This window comes from Scyliorhinus canicula, chromosome 17 (assembly GCF_902713615.1).
Source record: "Scyliorhinus canicula chromosome 17, sScyCan1.1, whole genome shotgun sequence".
In the NCBI taxonomy this organism is placed as follows: domain Eukaryota; kingdom Metazoa; phylum Chordata; class Chondrichthyes; order Carcharhiniformes; family Scyliorhinidae; genus Scyliorhinus; species Scyliorhinus canicula.
In genome coordinates, this window is record NC_052162.1 from 114845051 (window position 1) to 114867694 (window position 22644).

The following is a 22644-nucleotide window of genomic DNA, read 5'->3' on the forward strand; positions in this document are numbered from 1 at the left end:
GAGCACAGTAAGAAGTCTTACAACACCAGGTTAAAGTGCAACAGGTTTGTTTCAACACTAGCTTTTGGAGCACAGCTCCTTCACTCACACTCACCTGAGGAAGGAGCAGTGCTCCGAAAGCTAGTGATTCAAAACAAAACTATTGGACTTTAATCTGGTGTTGTAAGACTTCTTGACTTGGAGGACGAGGTTCACTGGAGGGAGAGGTAATGATGACCCTCCCTGCTGAGCAATCCCTGTCCTTGTTCTGGAGGAGGGGGTTCACTGGAGGGTGAGGTAATGATGACCCTCCCTGCTGAGCAGTCCCTGTCCTTGTCTTGGAGGAGGAGGTTCACTCGAGGGAGAGGTAATGATGACCCTCCCTGCTGAGCAGTCCCTGTCCTTGTCTTGGAGGAGGAGGTTCACTGGAGGGAGAGGTAATGATGACCCTCCCTGCTGAGCAGTCCCTGTCCTTGTCTTGGAGGAGGGGGTTCACTGGAGGGAGAGGTAATGATGACCCTCCCTGCTGAGCAATCCCTGTCCTTGTTCTGGAGGAGGGGGTTCACTGGAGGGAGAGGTAATGATGACCCTCCCTGCTGAGGGACAGTCCCTGTCCTTCACCCACTCGCAGAGAGGCCAGCAGTGCGGGTTGTGGAAACACCATTTTCTCTGGTACCGAGCTGCATCAGGTCTTCACAAAATGAAGCAAAAGCTTCAAGTCAGCACCTTTCTTGTCTGTCACTGGACCGAGTGCATCAACGTTCTCAGAGGTAGGTGTGCAGGCGTCACTGCAGACTTTGTGTACATTCTCTAAAATGTTGACACATATTTTAGACAACTATAGAACCCCTGGACAATATATGTTGTGGGAGCGAGATGCAGTATAACGGGTTAACAGATGTCACAATTACTTTACGATATAATAATTGTCACAAGTAGGCTTCAATGAAGTTACTGTGAAAAGCCCCTAGTCACCACATTCCGGCACCTGTTCGGGGAGGCTGGTACTGGAATTGAACCCGCGCTGCTGGCATTGTTCTGCATTCAAGCCAGCTATTTAGTCCACTGTGCTAAACAAGCCCCATGACGTGGATGCTGATTTATTAACATGTGTTAGACTCTCAAGGGAGGGTTGAATTCACACCGAGGAGTAACATGCCTACTCTGTAACTTGTTTAGATGTCGAACTAATAAACAAGTGTTAAACAGACACCGGAGTAAGTCTATAGCCTAAGAATCAAATCCCATGTCTAGTGTCCAATCTAAAAGGACACATCTCAGAATAGGGATGTTTGGTTTGTGTTTCCTGTCTGCAAAAACCTCTCTACTCATCGCCTGGGAAAGGAGATTACAAAGGACATCGCTGTAAATAAAGGGCAGAAATCCAGAACTGACAATTCCAGTCATCAGAGAACATCCTTTCCCCTCTCAAACTATAAATCACTGTTCCCCCGCACACTCCCTATTGATTGTAACCCTAATGTATCCTCCCATCACCCTGCCATGGGCACCTCACTAACAGAGACAGGAAGGTGCTGGAGGATGGACTGTGAAATGGGGCTCTACCAATCAGGGCCTGAGGAGGTGGGCGTGGAGGGTGTTATTGGGGCTGATGGTGCCATGCCCACAGGGTTCAGTGCCCGTGTCCAAAGCAGGGAGTCACAGGAACAGGGTACAGAGGAACCAAAGAGAAACCATTTGGATCCTGAACATTGTGAACATCCTTTACTCTGTCTTTGATCCTCAAATTATTTTCTATATCTCACCTTGTCTGTTTTGATGAATAAACATTTATTAGAAAAATATCTGATTTTCTGGACTTTTCATGATTAGATTGATGTACTTTAGGGAAAGTGGGTGAGAGGGGTTGACAGGCTCTTTAACAGGAAGTGCGTCCCTCCAAGGTAATTGGCAAAGGAGCCAGAGGGGGAGAGGAGAAATTGTTTTTGACAGCGATGTTAGAAATGGGGTTCAGGGGCGGCACGGTGGTGCAGTGATTAGCACTGCTGCCTACGGCACTGAGGACCTGGGGTCTATCCCGGCCCTAGGTCACTGTCCGTGTGAAGCTGCACATTCTCCCAGTGTCTGCGTGGGTCTCACCCCCACAACCCAAAGATGTGAAGATAGGTGGATTGGCCATGCTAAATTGCCCCTTAATTGGAAAGTCTAAATTTTAGGGAGGCAATTGGCCCATTTTCCCCTTTTCCCAAACTCTGAAATGATTCAGTGATAACCCTTATTTGTGTCAGTGGTTAGATGTTATTCGGTATAAAAAGGAGCTGACACATGTTAATGTCTGAGCAGTAATATCAAAGTGCAGCAGCATTCCCATTACACTCTGGGTAGAAGCACCATCTCCAGGTAAATGCTCCCTGCTGTGCCCCAGATGCCATGGTCCCAGTCAGTGGAATGTGTAAAACCTCAACAAATCTCTGTGCTCGGGGAATCCCTTCTTATACTTTATTACATCACAAAGTCTATGGAGACTGATTTAACCCAATCATTGCCAAGCTAACATTACAAAACCTGTCATTGAACCATCTGTACCCGCCCAAGCCACGTCAAACTCTCAAACAATTGTCTTCCCCACGCTCCGTCCCCGGTACAGGGAGTCAGCATTCCCATGCCAAGCAGTGAAAACATGGTGGCCTTGACACCCAGGTGTTGTCTAGGATTCCAGGCACTCTTGTTTTCTCTGTCCTCTGGGAGCTGTTTATCTCCCTGTTCCCACACAGCAAGTCGTCTGTTCTCAGCTCTGCTCGATTTCTGCTGGAGTTTGGTCCCTTTTACACCTTTCGGATCAATAAAACATTTGGTCAGTGATGACCCAAACCACAATTTCCCATCCTGTCAACCATCCTTACCCAGAGCGTAATCACAACAGGAATAAAAACAGGAGAAGTGTAACAATCAAATTCAAAATAAATCCACAGCCAGTCATAGAATTTAATTTAATGTTCACTAATTAGCAAGAAAACCCGAAGTAGGGAGTCCCCCAGGAATCTTACAGTCCGCACTTCGAGGGGGAGGAGAACTCTCTCTCTCCGACCCCTCACTCAATTTCACTCCATTATTTTCCCGTTCTGTTCTGGCTCCGCCTGGGACAACATCGATTTAATCTTTTCTTCTCCTGAAGGAGCACCACGAGTTCCAGGTTCCTGGTACATTAGGACAGATGCTTCAAGGAACAGATCAAACATGGATGTAAAAGATTCTCCAGCTCTCACTTTGTGGACAGCTCTTACTCAGTATTATTTCTCCCAAGCCCTTCATAGCCCACTATCGCTTTAATTTCACTCCCACTTTGCCCATGTCCAGTGTGTTTAATTCTATCCCGATTGTTTTAAAGTCAGTTTCTCTTTGGAGTGTGTGTCAATGTCTTGATGATATCACAATGGTGTCTCAATCCCCTGGCCACATTAACCATTTCATCTCCTGCTGTGTCTCCAGTAGCTGTGTGTGTTTGGGACCCGGTCTTCGGTCCATTTCACCATAAATTTAGGCTTGTTATTTTTTACATGTAACAAATCACAACTGCACACCCACACCGGGATCCCAAAATCATGTCACATATACTTAACTCTCAGATGCGCTGATGAAAATATCAAAGTGAGTGTCTGTCTTTCTTATCTGGCCTGTTATGGTGCTGATATTTCATGTCGTGGCCGGGCTTTCAAATGTGGAATTCTTTAAAACAAAGTTCATGGGCCAGGATGTAAATATATCTGGGTGGCACAGTGGTTAGCACTGCTACTTCACGGCACCGAAGACCCGGGTTCGATCCCGGCACCAAGTCACTGTCTGTGAGGAGTTTGCACATACCCCCGTGTCTGCGTGGGTCTGACCTCCACAACCCAAAGATGTGCAGGGTAGGAACATAGAACATAGAATATAGAACGATACAGCGCAGTACAGGCCCTTCGGCCCTCGATGTTGCACCGACATGGAAAAAAAAAACTAAAGGCCATCTAACCTACACTATGCCCTTATCATCCATATGCTTATCCAATAAATTTTTAAATGCCCTCAATGTTGGCGAGTTCACTACTGTTGCAGGTAGGGCATTCCACGGCCTCACCACTCTTTGCGTAAAAAACCCACCTCTGACCTCTGTCCTATATCTATTACCCCTCAATTTAAGGCTATGTCCCCTCGTGCTAGCCACCTCCATCCGCGGGAGAAGGCTCTCGCTGTCCACCCTATCTAACCCTCTGATCATTTTGTATGCCTCTATTAAGTCACCTCTTAACCTTCTTCTCTCTAACGAAAACAACCTCAAGTCCATCAGCCTTTCCTCATAAGATTTTCCCTCCATACCAGGCAACATCCTGGTAAATCTCCTCTGCACCCGTTCCAAAGCTTCCACGTCCTTCCTATAATGAGGCGACCAGAACTGTACGCAATACTCCAAATGCGGCCGTACCAGAGTTTGGTACAGCTGCATCATGATCTCATGGCTCCGGAACTCAATCCCTCTACCAATAAAGGCCAACACACCATAGGCCTTCTTCACAACCCTATCAACCTGGGTGGCAACTTTCAGGGATCTATGTACATGGACACCGAGATCCCTCTGCTCATCCACACTACCAAGAATTTTACCATTAGCCAAATATTCCGCATTCCTGTTATTCTTTCCAAAGTGAATCACCTCACACTTCTCCACATTAAACTCCATTTGCCACCTCTCAGCCCAGCTCTGCAGCTTATCTATGTCCCTCTGTAACCTGCAACATCCTTCCGCACTGTCTACAACTCCACCGACTTTAGTGTCGTCTGCAAATTTACTCACCCATCCTTCTGCGCCCTCCTCTAGGTCATTTATAAAAATGACAAACAGCAACGGCCCCAGAACAGATCCTTGTGGTACGCCACTCGTAACTGAACTCCATTCTGAACATTTCCCATCAACTACCACTCTCTGTCTTCTTTCAACTAGCCAATTTCTGATCCACATCTCTAAATCACCCACAATCCCCAGCCTCCGTATTTTCTGCAATAGCCGACCGTGGGGAACCTTATCAAACGCTTTACTGAAATCCATATACACCACATCAACTGCTCTACCCTCGTCTACCTGTTCAGTCACCTTCTCAAAGAACTCGATAAGGTTTGTGAGGCATGACCTACCCTTCACAAAACCATGCTGACTATCCCTAATCATATTATTCCTATCTAGATGATTATAAATCGTATCTTTTATAATCCTCTCCAAGACTTTACCCACCACAGACGTTAGGCTCACCGGCCTATAGTTACCGGGGTTATCTCTACTCCCCTTCTTGAACAAAGGGACCACAAAGGGACAACAAAGGAAGATTGGCTAAATTGCCCCTTTATTGGAATAAAATAATTGGGTCCCTCTAAATTTTTTTTAAAAGCATGTAAATATTTCCAAGAGAAAGTGATCAACTTATTCATCCTATCTACACATTCCAGACTTTCACTAAAGCATCGAAGGATACCAGACTGATATATTCCATTCAACCACGCCCAAGGTAAACATTCCAATCATTCATTATCCAGGACAATATTCCCAGTATCTTTCAAACAAAAATTAAACATTCCCGTCCGATCCCAGGTATTAACATATTCTGTTTGTTTGTTCAGGTCAGGCTGGGATTGTTCACCTTGGAGCAAAGGAGGTCGAGGGTAGATTTGAGAGAGGTGGAAAAGATTATGACAAGTTTATTTGATGTATTATTGTCACATAGAACATAGAGATATAGAGAAATACAGCACAGAACAGGCCCTTCGGCCCACGATGTTGTAACAAACTTTTGTCATAGGTTAATCATAGATCATAGAATTTTGGACACGAAGGGCAATTTATCATGGCCAGTCCACCCAACCTGCACATCTTTGGACTGTGGGAGGAAACCGGAGCACCCGGAGGAAACCCACACACAAACGGGGAGGATGTGCAGACTCCACACAGACAGTGACCCAAGCCGGAATCGAACCTGGGACCCTGGAGATGTGAAGCAATTCTGCTATCCACAATGCTACCGTGCTGCCCTTAAGAACAAATTAATCAGGGCAGCACGGTGGCCTAGTGGTTAGCACAGCTGCCTCACGGCGCTGAGGTCCCAGGTTCGATCCCGGCTCTGGGTCACTGTCCGTGTGGAGTTTGCACATTCTCCCCGTGTCTGCGTGCGTTTCACCCCCACAACCCAAAAATGTGCAGAGTAGGTGGATTGGCCATGCTAAATTGCCCCTTAATTGGAAAAAATAATTGGGTAATCTAAATTTTTTAAAAAAGAACAAATTAATCTACACTCCATTATTCTACCATAATCCATGCACCTATCCAATAGCCACTTGAAGGTCCCTAACGTTTCCGACTCAACTACTTCCACAGGCAGTGCATTCCATGCCCCCACTACTCTCTGGGTAAAGAACCTACCTCTGACATCCCCCCACTATATCTTCCACCATTCACGTTAAATTTATGTCCCCTTCTAATGGTTTGTTCCACCCGGGGAAAAAGTCGCTGTCTACTCTATCTATTCCCCTGATCATCTTATAAACCTCTCTCAGGTTACCCCTCATCCTTCTCCTTCGCACCTTTTCCAAAGCTTCCACATCCTTCCTAAAATGAGGCAACCAGAACTGCACACAGTACTCCAAATGTGGCCTTACCAAGGTTTTGTACAGCTGAATCATCACCTCACAGCTCTTAAATTCAATCCATCTGCTAATGAACGCTAGCACACCATAGGCCTTCTTCACAGCTCTATCCACTTGAGTGGCAACTTTCAAAGATCTATGAACATAGACCCCAAGATCTCCCTGCTCCTCTACATTGCCAAGAAACCTACCGTTAACCCTGTATTCCGCATTCATATTTGTCCTTCCAAAATGGACAACCTCACACTTGTCAGGGTTAAATTCCATCTGCCACTTCTCAGCCCAGCTCTGCATCCTGTCTATGTCTCTTTGCAGCCGACAACAGCCTTCCTCACTATCCACAACTCCACCAATTTTCGTATCATCTGCAAATTTACTGACCCATCCTTCAACTCCCTCATCCAAGTCATTAATGAAAATCACAAACAGCAGAGGACCCAGAACTGATCCCTGTGGTCCACCACTGTAACTGGGCTCCAGGCTGAATATTTGCCATCCATCACCACTCTCTGACTTCTATCAGTTAGCCAGTTTGTTATCCAACTGGCCAAATTTCCCACTATCCCATGCCTCCTTACTTTCTGCATAAGCCTACCACGGGGAACCTTATCAAATGCCTTACTAAAATCCATGTACACTACATCCACTGCTTTATCTTCATCCACATGTTTGGTCACCTCCTCAAAGAAGTCAATAAGACTTGTAAGGCAAGACCTACCCCTCACAAATCCGTGCTGACTATCCCTAATCAAGCAGTGTCTTTCCAGATGCTCAGAAATCCTATCCCTCAGTACCCTTTCCATTACTTTGCCTACCACCGAAGTAAGACTAACTGGCCTGTAATTCCCAGGGTTATCAACAGGGACACAACATTCGCCACTCTCCAATCCCCTGATACCACCCCTGTTGATAGTGAGGACGAAACGATCATTGCCAACGGCTCTGCAATTTCATCTCTTGCTTCCCATAAGTATACAGTGAAAAGTATTGTTTCTTGCATGCTATACAGACAACGCATACTGTACATAGGAAAGGAAGGCGAGACTGCAGAATATAATGTTACAGTTATAGCAAGGGTGTAGAGAAAAGATCAACTTAATACGAGGTAGGTCCAAAGTCTGATGGCAGTAGGGAAGAAGCTGTTCTTGAGTCGGTTGGTCCGTGACCTCAAACTTTGGTATCTTTTTCCTGACGGAAGAAGGTGGAAGGGAGTATGTCTGAGGTACGTGGGGTCCTTAATTATCCTGGCTGCCTTTCCGAGACAGCAGGAATTGTAGGCAGAGTCAATGGATGGGAGGCTGATTTGCGTGATGTATTTGGCTACATTCATGACCTTTTGCAATTTACTGCGTTCTTGGGCAGAGTAGGCTCCATCCCAAGCTGTGATACAACCAGAAAGAATGATTTCTATGGTGCATCTGTAAATGTTGTTGAGACATGCCAAATTTCCTTAGTCTTCTGAGAAAGTAGAGTCATTGGTGGGTTTTCTTAACTATAGTGTCAGCATGGGGGGACCAGGACAGGTTGTTGGTGATCTGCACACCTAAAAACTTGAAGTTCCCGACCCTTTCTACTTCGTTCCCATTGATGTAGACAGGGGCATGTTCTCCACTACGTTTCCTGACATCGATGACAATCTCCTTCGTTTTGTTGACATTGAGGGAGAGATTATTGTCTGTTGCACCAGTTCACCAGATTCTCTATCTCATTCCTGTACTCTGTCTCGTCATTGTATTGAGATCCGACCCACTATGGTGGTGTCATCAGCAAATTTGAAAATCGAGTTGTAGGGGCAGCGGGGTGGGGGAATATTTTGATGCAGCAAATGGTAATGACCTGGAACTTGCCAACTGTGAGGGGGAGGTGCTGTGTGGAAATGAAGACAATGGAGAATTTCAAACTGAAATTGGATTGGTATTTGAGGGAACTAAATTGCAGGGCTGCAGGGATAGAACGGGGCACTGGGAACATATCAGCCATGACAGAGTCAATGGATGGGAGGCAGGTTCGTGTGAGGGACTGGGCTGTGTTCATGACTCTGTAGTTCATAACAGTCTTGGGCCGAGCAGTTGCCATACCAAACTGTGCTGCAGCCAGATAGGATGCTTTCTATGGTGAATCTGTAATAATTGTTAAGATTCAATGTAGACGTGCTGAATTTCCTTAGTTTCCTGAGGAAGTATAGGCGCTGTTGTGCTTTCTTGGCCGTAGTGTTGACGTTGGTGGACCGGGACAGATTGTTGGTGATTTGCACACCGAGCAATTTGAAGCTGTCAACCATCTCCCCCTCGGCACCATTGATGCAGACAGGGGTGTGGATGATATTTTGCTTCCTGAAGTAAATGACCAGCTCCTTAGTTTTGCTGACATTGAGGGAGAGATTGTTGCCATTACGCCATGCCACTAGGTTCTCTATCTCCCTCCTGTACTCTGACACATCGTTGTTTGATATGCGACCCACTGCAGTCGTGTCATTGGCAAACATGGAGCGGGAGCCAAATTTTGCCACAAAGTCGTGTGTGTACAGGGAATACTGTAGGGAGCTAAGTACACAGCCTTGTGGGGCCCCTGTATTGAGGACAAACGCATAGGAGGAGGCATTGTTGTTTATCCTTACTGATTGCTGTCTGTGGGTCAGGAAGTTGATGATCCAGTTGCAGGGGGAGGAGCCAAGTCCTAGGTTTTGACATGAGCTTGGCTGGGATTATGGAGTTGAAGGCAGAGCTGTTGTTAATGAATAGGAGTCTGACATAGGAGTCCTTGTTGTCGAGATGCTCCAGGAATGAGTGTAGGGCCAGGGAGATGGCGGTGGCGTCTGCGGTGGCAGAATGGACCATGGCGGTATGCGAATTGCAGTGGATCAAGGCACCCTGGGTGTCTGGAGTTGAAGTGTCTCATGGCCAACCTCTCGAAGCTCATCATAATGATCGATGCCAAGGCCACTGGATGGTAGTGGTTGAGGCATGGTGCCTGGTTCTCCTTTGGCACCGGTATGGATGGTGGTCTTCTTGAAGCAGGTGGGAATCTCGGAACGGAGTAGGGAGAGGTTGAGGATGTCCGGAAACATATCCGCCAGTTGGTCCGCACAGTATCTGGGTGCACGACCAGGGATCCCGTCAGGACCTGCCACTGACCGAGGGTTCATTTTCAAGAAGCCGATCTGACTTTGGAGGCTGTGACGGTTGGTATGTCACAGGTTTGTGTGTCCAAGGTTGCTGAGGCAGTTGACAAAGGTTTGTTGATTTCCTGTTGAAGTGAACATAGAATGGATTGAATTTGTCGGGGAGGGCTGCCCTGTTGCCAAAGATTCTTCTCGGCTTTGCAGCTCATTATGTTGTTGAAGCCTTGCCACAGCCGACGATAGTCCATGTCATTAGTCTGTGATTCTAGCTTAGTCTGGTATTGTTTCTTGACGTCCCTGTTGGCTTTGTGGAGGTCGTACCTAGATTTCTTGTCCAGATCAAGGTTGCCTGTCTTGAATGCCTCAGACCTGGCCATCAGTCGGGAGTGAATCTCCCGATTAAACCATGGTTTCTGGTTGGGTAACGTACCTACTACCTTCTTTGTCACACAATCTTCTACACACTTGCTGATGAAGTCTGTGATGGTGCTGGCAAACTCGTTTAGGTTGGCTGCTGAGTTCTTGAATATGGACCAGTCAAATGACTCCAAGCAGTCGCGTAGGAGCTCTTCCTTTACCGCGACCAGTTTTGCACAACCTTCTTAACCGGATTCTCCCATTAAGTTTCTGCTTATATGCTGGGAGAAGGAGCACCGTCTTGTGGTCTGATTTTCCAAAGTGCTGTTGGGGGATGGATTGAGAGGCGCCCTTGATGTTTGTGTAGCAGTGGTCAAGGATGTTGGGGCCCCTGTTGGGACAGGAGATGTGGTGGTAGAATTGCGGTGGTGGAATTTTGGCTGTACACTCGAGGTTGGCCTGGTTAAAGTCCCTGACCACGATGAACAAGGCCTCCGGGTATTCTGCTTCATTGTTAGGTGTGGCCTTGTTCGTGTTTCATCAGGTTGGATGAGGTTCTAAACCTCTTTGCACAGTGAGAGCAGCTGAACGGTCTCTCCTCAGAATGAATGCGCTGGTGAATCATCAGTACCTGAGAGCTTTTAAACCCATTCCCACAGTCAGAGCATTTAAAGGGTCTCTCATTGGTGTGAGTGACATTGTGGCTCAGCAGGCTGGATAATTGACTGAATCCCTTCCCACACACAGTGCAGGTGAATGGCCTCTCCCCAGTGTGAACTCGCTGGTGTGTCTTCAGGTGGGCTAACCGAGTGAATCCCTTATCACACACAGTGCAGGTGAATGGCCTCTCCCCGGTGTGCACTCGATTGTGGACCAGCAGGTTGGGTAACTGAGTGAATCCCTTCCCACACACAGTGCAGGTGAACGGACTCTCCCCAGTGTGAACTCGATGGTGTCTCTGCAGGTGGGATAACCGAGTGAATTCCTTCCCACAGTCCGAGCAGGTGAACGGCCTCTCCCCAGTGTGAACTCGCTCGTGTCTCCGCAGGTTGCCGATATCAGTGAATCCCTTTTCACACTGAGAGCAGGTGAATGGCTTCTCTCCACTGTGACTCCGTTGATGCCTTTCCAGCTCATGTGGGGCTGTGAATCCCTTCCCACATACCGAGCAGGTGAACAGCTTCTCTCCAGTGTGACTGCGTTGATGCCTGTCCAGCCCGTACGGGCCTTTGAATCCCTTCCCACAATCCTCACATTTCCATGGTTTCTCCATGGTCCGGATGATCTTGCGTCTCACTGCGTTGGACGATCAGTTGAAGCGTCGTCCACACACAGAACACCTTTTCAGTCTCTCTTTGCTGTGAATGGTGTGATTTTTTTTTCAGGCTGTGTCACTAGTTAAAGCTCTTTCCACAATCAGTGCTCTGGAACAGTCTCACACGGGTGTGTGTGTCTCAGTCTTTTTCCTGACACACTGATGTTTAAAATCTCTTGAAGCAGACAGAATAGACAAACATTTCTCCTTCTAGATTCAAAGGCCGATGATATTCGGTTCCCAAGAATTGAGTGACTCAGTCAGATCTTGACGTGATATTTAGTTTGAGGTATCCACCTCAAACACCTCTCGTTCTAACTTCCTGCAAAAGGATTTTACAAAAGTCATCACTGTCAGTACAGGATAGAAATTCAGAACAGACAATTCTTGTTTCTATCGAACATTCTTTCCTCTTTGTCTTTCCCTCAAATTCCCTAAATGTCCATTTCACACACTCTCCCTCCATTCTCACTCTGCTGTATCTAATATTCACCCTCCCAATTCTCCTGAAGATGCTGAATCAGACTGATTGACAGATCCAAGCTCACTGCTTCCTGTCCTGGACACAGAGGCTGCCAGACAGATATATGTCTATGTTACTGGACGAAAAATGTGTGTAATAGACAGACTGGATTGACTTCCTTTCCCTCCCAATCCTCATGAAGGTGCTGATTGATGATCAACAAATCTAAACTCATTACAACCTGTACGAGAGCAGAGACTCTCCATCTAAGTATATTTACTGATTAGAGATGGGGTGATTCTGAGGAAGAATTTTATTTAGTCACAGAGTGATCATGTCGAGGAACTCACTGCCCACAATGGTTCTGGAAGTCGAGATGATCGATAATTCAAAATGACATTGAAGAAAATCAGGTGAACAGAGATATAGAGGGGGATTGGGACTGATTGTATTGCTGTACAGAGAGTCAGGATTGACTCGAGTTGCCAAATGGATTCTGTCAGTGCTGCAATGACTATGACTTGTAATATATAAGGTAGGTACAGTACTATTTACAAAACTAGAACTAATAATCCATGTATTTTATGACAAAACCATCAATAATAGATCTAATATATTCCATATAACAAAACTGGACATATCTGTCCGATTACAGTTTAGCTGGGGCTCATGGTTGCCATACTTGGTCAAATGCTGCTTCGACGTCAAGGGCAGTCACTCTCACCTCACCTCTGGCATTCATGTCCATGTTTCAACTCAGACTGCAACGAGGTCAGGAGCTGAGTGACCCTGGCGGAACCCAAACTGAGCATCCGTGAGCAGGTTATTGCTGAGTAAGTACCACTTGATGGCACTATTCACGACTCCTTCCATCACTTTGCTGATGATAGAGAATAGACTGAAAGGGTGACAATTGGTTGGGTTTCATTTGTCCTGTTTACTGTCCCCTTAAATGTCAGCCATCTCCTGGGGAAACCAGTCCTTTAATTGTGAACATTAGGAAAGAGACCATCCTTTTAGCCAGACAAAGAAATGTGTCAAGCCGAGGGAGCAAAGGATGTCAATGTCTTTAAGAGAGAGAGAGAGACCTGGGCCAAGGTTTGCAGAGTCTGCACCCTCCCTGGATTCACTTCCTTTCCCTTCAGTTGCTGCAAGTGACCAATTGAAGGTCAGAATGAGAAAAGAAATGGAAAGGGGGGAGAAAAGAAAGTGTTTTACTCACAAATGTTGGAGACAGGAGTCTGTGTGCAGCTCAAGCTCACTCAGGGTTGGGGAAACAACAGCTTTGCTCGGCACAAACCTCCATGTCCGGCTTCCGCATTGAGACAATGGGGGAGCTCTGATTGGCTGAGAAACAGAGTCCTTCCGGTTTTCCTATCTTCCCATTGGTCAATACCTCAGCAGTAAAGTCAGCAGAAGTGAGCTCCCCGGCACATGCGCAACTTCTCCCCTTGGACATGCGCAGTCCCGGGTCTGGGGAGGGGGAGGACACCAACGGGACGGAACTGTCAGCCGGTTGCCTGGAAACCGACTTGACAATGTGCTGGGGGAGTGGAACAAAGGGGCTCCCGTGTCTGCGCGGCCGCGCTCAAATGCATGACGTCACTGCGGAACGGATTTATTCCTATTGGCTGATTCAGAGGACAAACTCCTTTGTGATGTCACAATGTGGAGGTTGGACAATGAGTTTCAGACTAAAACTTCCTCCTCTGGGCAACATCTGGGAGCAAATCAATGTCTCCCCCTTTCAGAAGGTCATAAGATATAGGAACAGTATTAGGCCATTTGGCCCATCGAGTATAACCCTTCAAGATGAAAAATCTGTCCAACTCCTCCCTAAATTTACTCACAGTCCCAGCTCCACCGCACTCTGGGGTTGTGAATTCCACAGATTCACAGCCCTTGGGAGTAGCAGCTTCTCCTCAACTCTGTTTTGAATAGGGCAGCCGATGGCCAGTGGTTAGCACTGCTGTCTACGGCGCTGAGGCCCTGGGTTACTGTCTGCGTGCACAGTAAGAAGTCTTACAACACCAGGTTAAAGTTCAACAGATTTGTTTCAAACACGAGCTTTCGGAGCACTGCTCCTTCCTCAGGTGAATCCTGGTGTTGTAAGACTTCTTACTGTGCTCACCCCAGTCCAACACCAACATCTCCACATACTGTCTGGAATTTGCACTTTCTCCCCGTGTCTGTAGGTTTCACCCCCGCAACCCAAAGATGTGCAGAGTAGGTGGATTGGCCACACTAAATTGCGCCTTAATTGTAAAAAAAATGATTGGGTACACTGAATTTATTTTAAAATTAAAACTGTTTTGAATTTGCTACCACTTATCGTAAAACTATTACCTCTCATTCTGGAATGCCCCGCAAGAGGCAGCAGCTGCTCCAAGTCTACTTTATCTTTCCATTTCTTTTCTCATTCTGAGGGGACACTGGTGACTTGCAGCAACTGAAGAGAAAGGAAGTGAATCCAGTCTGTATGTTGCACACATTTTTAGTTCAGTAATATAGACATATTTCTGTCTGGCAGTCTGCATGGAGAATTTCAGGCCTCTGTCCAGTATAGGAAGCAGTGAGCAGGGATCTGTCAATCAGCCTGAATCAGCACCTTCAGAGAATTGGGAGGGCGAATATTAGATACAGCAGAGTGAGATGGAGGGAGAGTGTGTTGGATGGCGATTTACAGCTTTTGAGGAAAGAATGTTTCACAGGAACTAGAATTGTCTGTTCTTAATTTCCATTTGTGAATACCTTTTACAAGATATTAGATGATGATTTGCAGAAAAAAAGACTTCAGGATTTGGAAGTCACTTGGTTATGAGCGGCATGGTGGTTAGCACTGTTGCTTTACAGCACCAGGGTGCCTGGTTCGATTCCCGGCTTGGGTCACTGTCTGTGCGGAGTCTGCACGTTCTCCACATGTCTGTGTGGGTTTCCTCTGGTTATCTCCCACAAGTCCCGAAAGATGTGCTGCTAGGTAATTTGGACATTCTGAATTCTCCCTCTGTACCCAAACAGGCGCCGTAATGTGGCGACTTGGGGCTTTCCCCGGTAACTTCATTGCAGTGTTAATGTAAGCCTACTTGTGACAATTAAGATTATTATTATATCAGGACCTGAATATCATCAGGAGAACCATCACTGCAAGACACTTCTGGGGTTAAGGATTGCCAGTCAGGCAAAGGAATAGAATGGAAGTAAACACAGGAACGAAGAGTCACATTGGACTGGTTCCAGGGGAATTGAGTGACAACTTCAGCGACGTTACCATGGAGTGCGATTTTTGATTGTGTCAAAGTAAAAGGGCAACGTTCTATTTATAGTTTAATGAATACGTTCTTCATAAAAATAGTGTTTAGGCAGTGTTGTTTCTAGTTTGTATGTTGCAGGAAAAGTCATAAAACTTGAAGTTTTTGTCTTATGACTCATTAATTTGTTCACTGGGTTTACAATTTATTTTTTTAAATTACTGATCTTGGCAGAGATCTTGCACAGTTGGTTTAGAACCACAAGTTTCAACTTCCCATTTAATCCTCAGGCAACTTGCTGTCTCTCTGTTGCACATGTCAATGACAGCCCAGTAACAGAGCTGAGGGCTGGAGATGCTGCGACCCCTTGTCGGAGCTGGAATCAGTAGAAAGAAGAACCGTAGTTTCTTTTTTTAGAAAATATCTTATTAAGGTATGTATAATTGTAACAATTTTAACCATCAGGTGTCAAAAGGAACAAAACAAGACACCCATCCAGTAACAAACCCAGCCAACATGACTTACACAAACAGGACCTCCTTCCCCAGCCCCCCTTTCCACTGGTGTTCCTAACCTTACTCAAACCCCCATGCCCCCCCCCCCCCCCCCACCCCTGCTGATAGCTTAATTTTTCTTGAAGAAGTCAATGAGCGGCAAATCCCTGTAACGATCCCCTCAAGGTGAACTTGATTTTCTCGAGTCTGAGAAACCCCATCATGTCACTAACCCATAACCCCAACTTCGGGCGTTCCGAGTCCCTCCATCCCAGTAGGATCCGTCTCTGGGCCACCAGAGAGGCAAAGGCCAGAACATCGGCCTCTCCCACCCCCTGGGCTCCCGGATCTTCCCACACGTCAAAGATCGCCACCTCTGGACTCGGTACCACCTTCGCCTTTAATACTTCTGACATGAGGTCAGCAAACCCCTGCCAGAAACCTCTCAGCCTCGGACATGCCCAGAACAAATAAACATGGTTCACAGGTCCCCCCACACAGCGCCTTCAACTGTCTTCCACCCCCTCAAAGAATTTGCTCATCTGCACCCCTGTCCTGTGCGCTCTATGGACCCCCTTGAATTGTATTAGGCTGAGCCTGGCACAGGGCGAGGATGCATTGACTCGCCTCAGGCCTCCTCCCATAATCCGGCCTCCAACTCCCCACCCAGCTCTTCTTCCCACTTTTGCTTCACCTCCCTCGGGGCTCCCTCCCACTCCATCAGTTCCTTGTAGATCTCTGAAACGTTCCCTCCCTTACTCCTACTCCCGACTCCACCTTATCCGGTAGCCCCTGGGTGGTTGGGGGGTGGGGGGGGGGGGGGGGGGGGAAGGGGGCAGGTGCGAGAAGGGAAGAACCATAGTTTCTGGTTGAGCTTTGTGTGAGCTGTTCAACCATGATGACCATATATAAATAGCTAACCAGGTAATATGTTGTGATGAGGGTTCAGAAACAGACCCTGAGTAGACCAGTTCACTGAAGGTGTGGGCTTGTCAGCTGCACAGTGGAACCAGGCATCCAACAGCCACAGAGACCTCTAATATTGGACACTGGGTTTAACCCTGTTCTGTATTAAACAGACGTAACTGATACTGAGGTTGATATAGTTAATCTGACCCTTAATTCATTCAATTCCAAAAGTGAATAACATTGATTCAAGTTCAGTGAGTACCTTGTCAATCTGTGAACAAAGTGGTCTCAGTTCATGCAGATCGTGTCTGAACTCAATTTCATTACTTATTTTTGTTACTGACTGGATTGTCTCTCTCCCTTCTCTCCAGCCATTTATTGACTTCTTCAGAGAAACCTAAACTGTCGGCAGAGGCAATAAAGGGGAGGGGGTGATGGGATAGGGGGGAAAGTTAGGCTGTTTTGTGTCTAGAGGAAGCGGGAGCAGTGGGAGATGGAGGGATGTTTACGCACTGAACTATCTTTAAATTTGTATTTGTATCGCTTATTGTTATAAAAGCATAAATGCCTCAATAAAATGTTTTTAAAAACTTTGCCCCTCGCACCTTAAACCTATATCACCTGGTAATTGACTTTTCCAACCTGGGAAAAAGCTTCTGACTATCCACTCTGTCCATGCCACTCATAACCTCGTAAACTTTTATCAGGTTGTCCCTCAACCTCCGTCGCTCGAGTGAAAACAATCCGAGTTCATTGAACCTCTCCTGACAGCTAATACCCTCCAGGCCACGCAACATCCTGGTAAACCTCCTCTGTACTCTCTCCAAAGCCTCCACATCCTTCAGGTAATGTGGTAGCCAGAATTGTGGGCAATATTCCATGTGTGGCCTAACTCAGGTCCTGTACAGCTGCAGCATGACTTGCCAATTTTTATACTCAATGCCCCGACCAATGAAGACAAGCATGCCGTCTGCCTTCTTAGCGACCTTATCCACCTGCATTGCCACTTTCAGTGATATGTTTATTGTAATTTCCCAATCTACCAGACAACTTGCCCCTCAAACCATGACAGTTTCCTTCTGCGAGAAACACCCAGATAAATTAGGCAAAAGAACCCTGTAACCACCATAGCCCATCTTCATGGCAACATGGCTGCTTTGGGAACTAAATATCTTCCAACGTGCAAACACCTTTTCATTCTGTGCTCCTCGTCAAACTTGGAACCAGGTAATCGCAACGAGGCTCAAAAATGGTCAGCCCACCGAAAGCAGAGGTGTTAGACCGGCCAGTCCAGCAGAAAGAAACCCTCCAATCATCACCATTCACCAGATGTTAGAATGAACAAAATGCAGTCCTGGATGTCAGTGAGAGCAGAAACAATAACAACGGAGCCAACATCTGGAATTTATTGTGAACTTGTTGGAGTCACAACAGGTGTGATGAATCACAAAACCCTGCCCCACATTGAGAGCAGATGAATGGTCTCTCCCCAGGATTAACTCGCTAGTGTCTCCGTAGTTGGGATGGATCATTGAATGTCTCCCCTGCTCAGAGCAGGTGAATGGCTTCTTCCAGGTGTGAACTCACTAGTGTTCCCACAGGGTGTATGGATATCTGAATCCCTTCTCTCACTAAGAGCAGGTTAACGCCTTCTCCCCAGTGTGAACACGCTGGTGTATCCGCAGGTGGGATAACCGAGTGAATCCCTTCTCACACTGAGAGCACATGAACGGCTTCTCCCCTGTGTGAACTCGCTGGTGTCTCTGCAGGTGGGATAATCGAGTGAATCCCTTCTCACACTGAGAGCAGATGAACGGCCTCTCCCCTGTGTAAACTTGCTGGTGTCTCTGCAGCTGGGATGATTGAGTGAATCCCTTCTCACACTGAGAGCAGATGAACGGCCTCTCCCCAGTGTGAACCCGCTGATGTATCCGCAGGTTGGATAATTGAGCATATCCCTTCTCACACTGAGAGCAGGTGAACGGCCTCTCCCCAGTGTGAACTCGCTGGTGAATCCGCAGGCTCCTTAAAACAGTGAATCTCTTCTCACACTGAGAGCAAGTAAACGGCCTCTCCCCAGTGTGAACTCGCTGGTGTGTTAGCAGGTTCAACAAAGTCTTGAATCCCTTCTCACACTCAGAGCAGGTGAACGGCCTCTCCCCAGTGTGAACTCGCTGATGTATCCGCAGGTTGCCTAACTGAGTGAATCCCTTCCCACACTGAGAGCAGGTGAACGGCCTCTCCCCAGTGTGAGTTTGCTGGTGTGACTGCAGGTTGGATAACCGAGTGAATCCCTTCCCACACTGAGAGCAGGTGAACGGCCTCTCCCCAGTGTGAACTTGCTGGTGTGTCCGCAGGGCGGATAACTGAATGAATCCCTTCCTACACACAAAGCAGGTGAATGGCCTCTCCCCAGTGTGAATGCGTCGATGAGCTTCCAGCTGAGATGGAGCCCTGAACCCCTTCCCACAGTCTCTACATTTCCATGGTTTTTCCAAGGTGGGGGTGTCCTCGTGTCTCTCCAGGTTTGTCGATCAGTTGAAGCCTCGTCCACACACAGAACACGTGTACGGTCTCTCCCCGCTGTGAATGGAGCGATGTTTTTTCAGGCTGTGTAACTGGTTGAAGCTCTTTCCACTGTCAGTGCTCTGGAACATTCTCACTCGGGTGTGTGTGTCTCGGTGCTTTTCCAGTCACACTGATGGTTAAAATCTTTTGAAGACGACAGAAAAGCCAAACATTTCTCCTTCTAGATTCAAAGTCCGATGATATCCAGTTCCAAGGAATTGAGAGACTCAGTCAGATTGAGAGGTGACGGTTGAGGTTTCTGTCTGTAATTCCTCCTCTTCTAATATCCTGTAAAAACAATTTACAAAAGACATCACTGTCAGTACAGGAGAGGAATTCAGAACAGACAATGCTAGTTCCTAGAGAACATTCTTTCCTTGCTCACTCTCCAAATGCTGTAAATCTTCATCCCACACACTCTCCCTCCATTCTCACTCTGCTGTATCTAATATTCACCCTCCCAATTCTCCTGAAGGTGCTGATTCAGGCTGATTGACAGATTCCTGCTCACTGCTTCCTGTCCTGGACACAGAGATCATAACAAATATGATCTGCAGTTGGCCATTCGGCCCATCGAGCCTGCTCGTCTATTCTGTGGGATCATTGGCTGATCTATGTTAGTGACATTCTCCGTGTTATTGACCAGAGGCTGAGTGTGCTGACTCAATATATGTGAGCTCATGTGGCCGAACTGTAAAACACCATGAAGAGGCTCAATGATCCGGAGGAGAGAATCCTGAATATTGAACAAGATGCCTCCTCGGCAGAGGCAAGAATTTAATCATGGGAAAACCGGCTGAGTGGTATGATGGACTCCTGGAGAACTTGGAGAACCGAGGGCCAGAGAAAGAACATCTGAGTCGTTGGCCTGCTAGAAGGTGTGGAGAGTAAGGCTTCCGTTAGGTTCTTCGAGGACCGGCTGCCACATTTTCTCAAGCTGGCTATGAAGCCTAGGTGTTTCAAATTAGAAAGGGCATCGGATCCTGTCTTTGAGGCTGAGGGATAGTTTTCATCCCAGGCCTGTAATCATTCACTTTCTCAACTTGAAAGATCACCAGAGGGTCCTGGAGACGGGTCAGGTGAGGTGGGACCAGGCTCCTACCTCACCTGACAGTGACCCTGAAAATTGTATCTGACAACTCCGTCAAGTCTTTCAATAATCCGACTACTGCCTTGGTCTTCGCTAAATTCTTGAAGGGCAAGGATTTGGAGGGATGGTTTGAAAGCAGCCCTTTAATTGTTAACATTAGGAAAGAGACCATCCTTTTAGCCAGACAAAGAAATGTGTAAAGCTGAGGGAGCAAAGGATGTCAATGTCTTGAAGAAAGAGAGAACCGGGCCAAGCGTTCCAGAGTCTGCACCCTCCCTGATTCACTTCCTTTCCCTTCGTTTGCTGCAAGTCACTAATTGAAGGTCAGAATGAGAAAAAGAAAGTGTTTTACTCACAGTCACAGATGTTGGAGACAGGAGGACGTTTTCAGTCTCTGTGATGCCCAGGTTTCCTCATTGTCCAGCTTCCGCATTCAGACAACAGGGGAGCTGATTGGATGGAGGAAGAGAGTCCTTCCGGTTTACGAACTCTTCCGATTGGTCAACAACCTTCCTGTGCACGCATCGGAATCCGCGGTGACATCTCCAGGTTCTAGTCCGCTGGCCCGGCGCGCGGACACAGCAGCTCCTCCCCACTCATTGTTCCCCCTCCTCCAGACAAGGTTTCCAGGCAACCGGCTGACGGCTCCGGCCAGAGCGAGAAACCGCTCGGTGATCTCCCCTCCCCCGGGCCCGGGACTGCGCATGTCCAAGGGGAGAGGCGAGGCTGCGCATGTGCGAGGGAAAGCCCACCGCCTGACCTTCCTGCTGAGGTATTGACCAATGGGAAGAGTTAGGACCGGAAGAACTCTGCTGTTCCAGCCAATCAGCGCGGGCTTTCTGTGGATGAAGATTAAGCTTCACTCAGACTGAAACTTCCCCCGTCTCCAACATGTGTGAGGAAAACGCTTTAGTTTTTCCCCCTTTCCATTTCTTTTCTCATTCTAACCTTCAATTGGTGACTTGCAGCGACTAAACGGAAAGGAAGTGAATCCAGGGACGCTGGAGACTCTGGAAATCTTGGCCCAGGTCTCTCCTCTCTCTTAAAGACAGTGACGTGGAGATGCCGGCGTTGGTCTGGGGTGGGCACAGTCAGAAGTCTTACAACACCAGGTTAAAGTCCAACAGGTTTGTTCCAAATCACTGGCTTTCGGAACACTGCTCCTTCCTTGGATGAATGAAGAGGAAATTTCCAGAACCATATATATAGAGACAAAGTCAAAGATGCAAGACAATGCTTTGAATGCGAGCATTTGCAGGTAATTAAGTCTTTACAGATCCAGAGAGAGGGGGAATCCTCGGTTAAAGAGGTGTGAATTATCTCCACCAGGACAGTTGGTAGGATTTTGCAAACCCAGGCCAGATGGTGGGGGGTGAATGTAATGCGACATGAATCCCAGGTCCCGGTTGAGGCCATACTCATATGTGCGGAACTTGGTTATAAGTTTCCAGAATCGCCGCGCGTCCTGCAGGCCACCTTGGAGAACGCTTACCTGGGGATCAGAGGCTGAATGCCCTTGACTGCTGATGTTCCCCGACTAGAAGGGAACATTCCTGCCTGGCGATTGTTGCGCGACGTCCGTTCATCCGTTGTCGCAGCGTCTCCATGGTCTCGCCAATGTACCATGCTTCAGGATATCCTTTGCTGCAGTGTATGAGGTCGACAACATTGGCCGAGTCGCCCGATTATGTACTGCGTACCTGGCGGATGGTGTTCTCATGTGTAACGGTGGTACCCATGTAGATGTTCTGGCACATCTTGGAGAGATTGCAATGGCAGGGTTGTGTGGTGTTATGGTCACTGTTCTGAAGACTAAGTAGTTTGCTGCAAACAATGGTTTGTTTGAGGTTGCACGGTTGTTTGAAGGCAAGTCGTGGGGGTGTGGGGAATGACCTTAGCAAGATGTTCTTCTTCATCGATGACATGTTGAAGGCTGCGAAGAAGATGTTGTAGTTTCTCCGCTCCGGGGAAATACTGGACGACGAAGGGTACTCTGTCGGTTGTGTCCCGTGTTTGTCTTCTGAGGAGGTTGGAGCGTTTTTTTTTGCTGTGGTGCATTGGAACTGTCGATCGATGAGTCGAGCGTCATATCCTGTTCGTACGAGGGCATCTTTCCGTGTCTGTTGATGTCCGTTACGCTCCTCCTCGTCTGAGCAGATCCTGTGTACACGGAGGGCTTGTCCATAGGGGATGGCTTCTTTAATGTGTTTTGGGTGGAAGCTGGAGAAGTGGAGCATCGTGAGGTTATCCGTGGGGTTGCGGTAAAGCGAAGTGCTGAGGTGACCGTCCTTAATGGAGATGAGTGTGTCCAAGAATGCAACCTATTTTGGAGAGTAGTCCATGGTGAGTCTGATGGTGGGATGGAACATATTGATTTCACCATGTAGTTGTTTCAGTGATTCTTCGTCGTGGGTCCAAAGAAAAAAATGTCATTGATGTATCTGGTGTATAACATTGGTTGATGGTCCTG

General features: G+C 47.3%; 2 protein-coding genes and 1 pseudogene across 4 annotated transcripts in view; 1 reads left to right on the forward strand and 2 right to left on the reverse strand.

The window, feature by feature from the left end:
• Positions 1 to 22644, forward strand: part of LOC119952242 — a 29418-nt pseudogene that overhangs the window by 2561 nt on the left and 4213 nt on the right.
• LOC119952211 (gastrula zinc finger protein XlCGF8.2DB-like) lies at positions 2413 to 20856 on the reverse strand. Of its 3 annotated transcripts, none has more exons than XR_005457780.1 (2): positions 13088 to 13278; positions 2413 to 2771 (listed from the first exon to the last, which is right to left on the reverse strand). XR_005457780.1 is itself a non-coding variant. In XM_038775854.1 (2 exons), exon 2 carries the CDS (start codon positions 11358 to 11360, stop codon positions 10602 to 10604), a length of 759 nt encoding a protein of 252 aa, XP_038631782.1. In that variant the 5' UTR covers positions 11361 to 11724; positions 20537 to 20856; the 3' UTR covers positions 9359 to 10601. The 3 variants fall into 3 exon arrangements, 2 of the variants coding, with proteins under 2 accessions (XP_038631782.1, XP_038631781.1); XM_038775854.1 differs by lacking the exons at positions 2413 to 2771; positions 13088 to 13278 and adding exons at positions 9359 to 11724; positions 20537 to 20856; XM_038775853.1 differs by lacking the exon at positions 2413 to 2771 and adding an exon at positions 9359 to 11724 and having other exon boundaries at positions 13088 to 13259.
• LOC119952240 (gastrula zinc finger protein XlCGF26.1-like) overlaps positions 17901 to 22644 on the reverse strand; it is a 44315-nt gene continuing 39571 nt past the window's right edge. The window contains exon 2 of the mRNA XM_038775893.1: positions 17901 to 19012. Coding sequence (XP_038631821.1) covers positions 18148 to 19012 — 865 coding nt within the window. The 3' untranslated portion in view covers positions 17901 to 18147. The remainder of the gene's footprint in view (positions 19013 to 22644) is intronic.